Source organism: Austrofundulus limnaeus, unplaced genomic scaffold, assembly GCF_001266775.1.
Source record: "Austrofundulus limnaeus strain Quisiro unplaced genomic scaffold, Austrofundulus_limnaeus-1.0 Scaffold48, whole genome shotgun sequence".
Taxonomy (NCBI): Eukaryota; Metazoa; Chordata; class Actinopteri; order Cyprinodontiformes; family Rivulidae; genus Austrofundulus; species Austrofundulus limnaeus.
This window is the reverse complement of record NW_013952450.1, coordinates 691699-694413: the sequence shown is the minus strand read 5'-3', so window position 1 is coordinate 694413 and position 2715 is coordinate 691699. Positions and strand designations below refer to the sequence as shown.

The 2715-nt window shown below is 40.4% G+C and overlaps 1 protein-coding gene across 1 annotated transcript in view; it reads right to left on the bottom strand.

Moving 5' to 3' along the window:
- katnip (katanin interacting protein) overlaps positions 1-2715 on the bottom strand; it is a 29898-nt gene that overhangs the window by 4066 nt on the left and 23117 nt on the right. The window contains exons 20-25 of the mRNA XM_014008094.1: positions 2478-2686; positions 2202-2280; positions 1187-1364; positions 943-1108; positions 494-660; positions 339-403 (exon numbers count right to left, since the gene is read on the bottom strand). Coding sequence (XP_013863548.1) covers positions 339-403; positions 494-660; positions 943-1108; positions 1187-1364; positions 2202-2280; positions 2478-2686 — 864 coding nt within the window. The remainder of the gene's footprint in view (positions 1-338; positions 404-493; positions 661-942; positions 1109-1186; positions 1365-2201; positions 2281-2477; positions 2687-2715) is intronic.

The window sequence follows — 2715 nt, the reverse complement described above, 5'->3', positions numbered from 1 at the left end:
GTTTAGAAGAGGAAGTGATGAGAAGATAAGTTTATTTTTCTATTTAAACATAAAAACAGCATTTTAATAACAGCTAAAGGTGACATAGATACTTTATTATGGAATAGTATTTAAATATATGCCTGAGAAACACATAATTTTGCCCCTTTAAATACCATAAAACCCATCTAGCAATGGATAAATTTCAAAACAGTTCAATTTTGCAAAATATTTTTACTAAATTAAAGCTTTTTGGAGCATATAATGTAAGCAAATATTTGCTTTGTGTCTGTTTTTGTAGCTTAAACAGTAAAAGACAAAAAAAAGGAGTCAACTTGCTTCACTGTATATAAGGATACAGCCGCAAGGCATGATGGGAGCTTCATAGTCCGTGCTGGCCTGTTCCTGTTTCTTAGAGCTAACTCTAAATTAAAATGAACAAAGTTAAAACATTAGCAGATAATACGTGCACACTTGGACACAAATCTGAAATAACTCAAATTCTGGTTTGTACTTTTGGGAGTCTTCATTCCTCTTGTTAGTGATMGGTGCTCGAAGGAAGTCAACAAAGAGGATTTCTTGGGCAAAGTCAAAGTGACAATGTCCTGGACCTTTCCGGATCAGGAACCCCTCGGCTGGAGAGATGGTAACATCGTCTATGTACAAATGGATGACTTTCACCTAAACCAAACAACRAGAAATGGTTACATTTATAAGACATATAGAGCAAAGTCATGTTTTTGCAAAATGAGTGTTTGAGAAGTGTGTTTGTACAAATAACACGTACTGTTAATTATTTATTGTGCAAATAATAAAAAAAGAAGAGTCTGACTTCAAATTAAACAGTATAATAATGTAGTTTAATTTACTGATTTAGCAATTTCACACAACTTATAACCAAAGAATTGCATTCATTTCTGTAATTGCTCCTAATTGTTTAAGTCAGGCAGAAACAWGTCTCACCCCTCTGTACGAGTCCTCAGGTGACTTGTTGTAGTTCCAGACACGGAGACCGGCGATGGTCTGGATCCTGCTGAAGGTGATGTTCAAGATGTGGAGTTCTCCATAGGAGAAAGGAATCAGCCACATGTGGTGGTCCTCGGTGGTGATGTTGTGGCCGTCGATAAGCCTGCGGGATGAAAACAGCCACTGAAGACAGGCGCTGATCTGATGATCAGTTTTGGGACTGGGATTGAGCGGGTCGTACTTATCGAGCGTGCGCAAGTCGTGTCTGTACTCTGGCAGGTCGTTTAGGTCCCTCGGTGAGGCAGAAATCATACTGAGATCTAAAGGTAAGCTCTCACCGTCCTTCCCCACCACCTCCAGTCCCGTCAGGCCCAAATAGTGGGAGTCGCCCCACGTCGCCATCAGCTCCAGTCGAAGGCCTGGGACAACAGGAGACAATGGGCCTCATGCAAGAACCGTTCGTACGCACAGATTTGTTCTTAAGTTGTGTGTACGAGTGATTTAGTAGAATTTGTGGCATTCACCAATTTTCTCATATTCTAAGATTTTTTTCAGATACGAACAAAATTCACGTGTGATCCAGACCTGTCATATATTTAACAGGGCATAGCGGTGCGCGACTGCTCCTCTGAATAAATGAAAACTATGTAACACAGTTGTTTACACTTAAAAAATATTTGACCAAAGAAACACTGGAGCAGGACTACTGAGAGAGATAAATATGATTTAGATTTTATTTCTGTGACTGTGTGACCCACGGGAGACACGACATTAACAGCAGTCATTTCATTCCTCTGCTTTAAAGCAGCTCCTTTAATTCTACAGCTGACGCAGCTAAAAATGACTTTTTTTTCCCTGGATCTCTCAGAGCAGGACTCTCCGAACTCGTAAAGTTCTTCTTTTTACTTTGCAATGTCATTTATGAATGGACACTTCCTGGTATCTTGGGCAGGAAACGTAGCCTAATATGGTGATTTTGGGGTGGTAATTATGTAAATCACCTCTCCTCGTGCACGAGCAGCTGATTCGCATTCATCAGTTTACGCTCCTCATTTACACACTTTTCCTGAAGATAGAAAAGTTTGTTGAATCTGACGTGACACGTTCGTACGAACCCTTCGTACGAACAAAAGTAAGAGAAATTTTGGATAAGAATACGAACATGTTCTTGCATGAGGCCCAATCGTTTTACAAAACAGAATGCCAAATGTATGACAAGAAAAGAACTAGAYAACAGAGATGATTAGTCTACTCACATGTTCCAGTGAACATCCCAGGAACATGTTCTGAGCTCTCCTCACTCTGATTCACAGTGGGATTAAGTTGAAGTTTCAACTAAAAACAGAACACACTCTTTAAACCCCTGGTGATAAATCACTTATTATATCTTGACAATTAACCAAGACCGAAATACAGGTTATCCCTTCTTCTGCACTTATACGTTTTGTGAGTTARTGTTGAAATCACATTTAGTTGAATAAGAAAACTGTCTTTGGATCAGCATGTCTAGATCCGCTGAAGGCTTTACTCACAGTGAGGTCTTCCTCTCTAAAACCAGCCTGTGTAAAAGGTCTTTCTTCTCCCTCTCCATCAGCRGTGCGTGGCCTCTGCAGCTCCTCCTCATACACCAAGCTCTCAGGACTCTCAGCTTCACTGAGGAAGGTTTCATCAAAACGAGACATGGCCTCTAGAATCTCATCRTCAGTGGTGAAAAGGATTGTGTCGCCAAATTGGTCCAACCCTGATTTACCAACAAGGTGAGGACAAGGG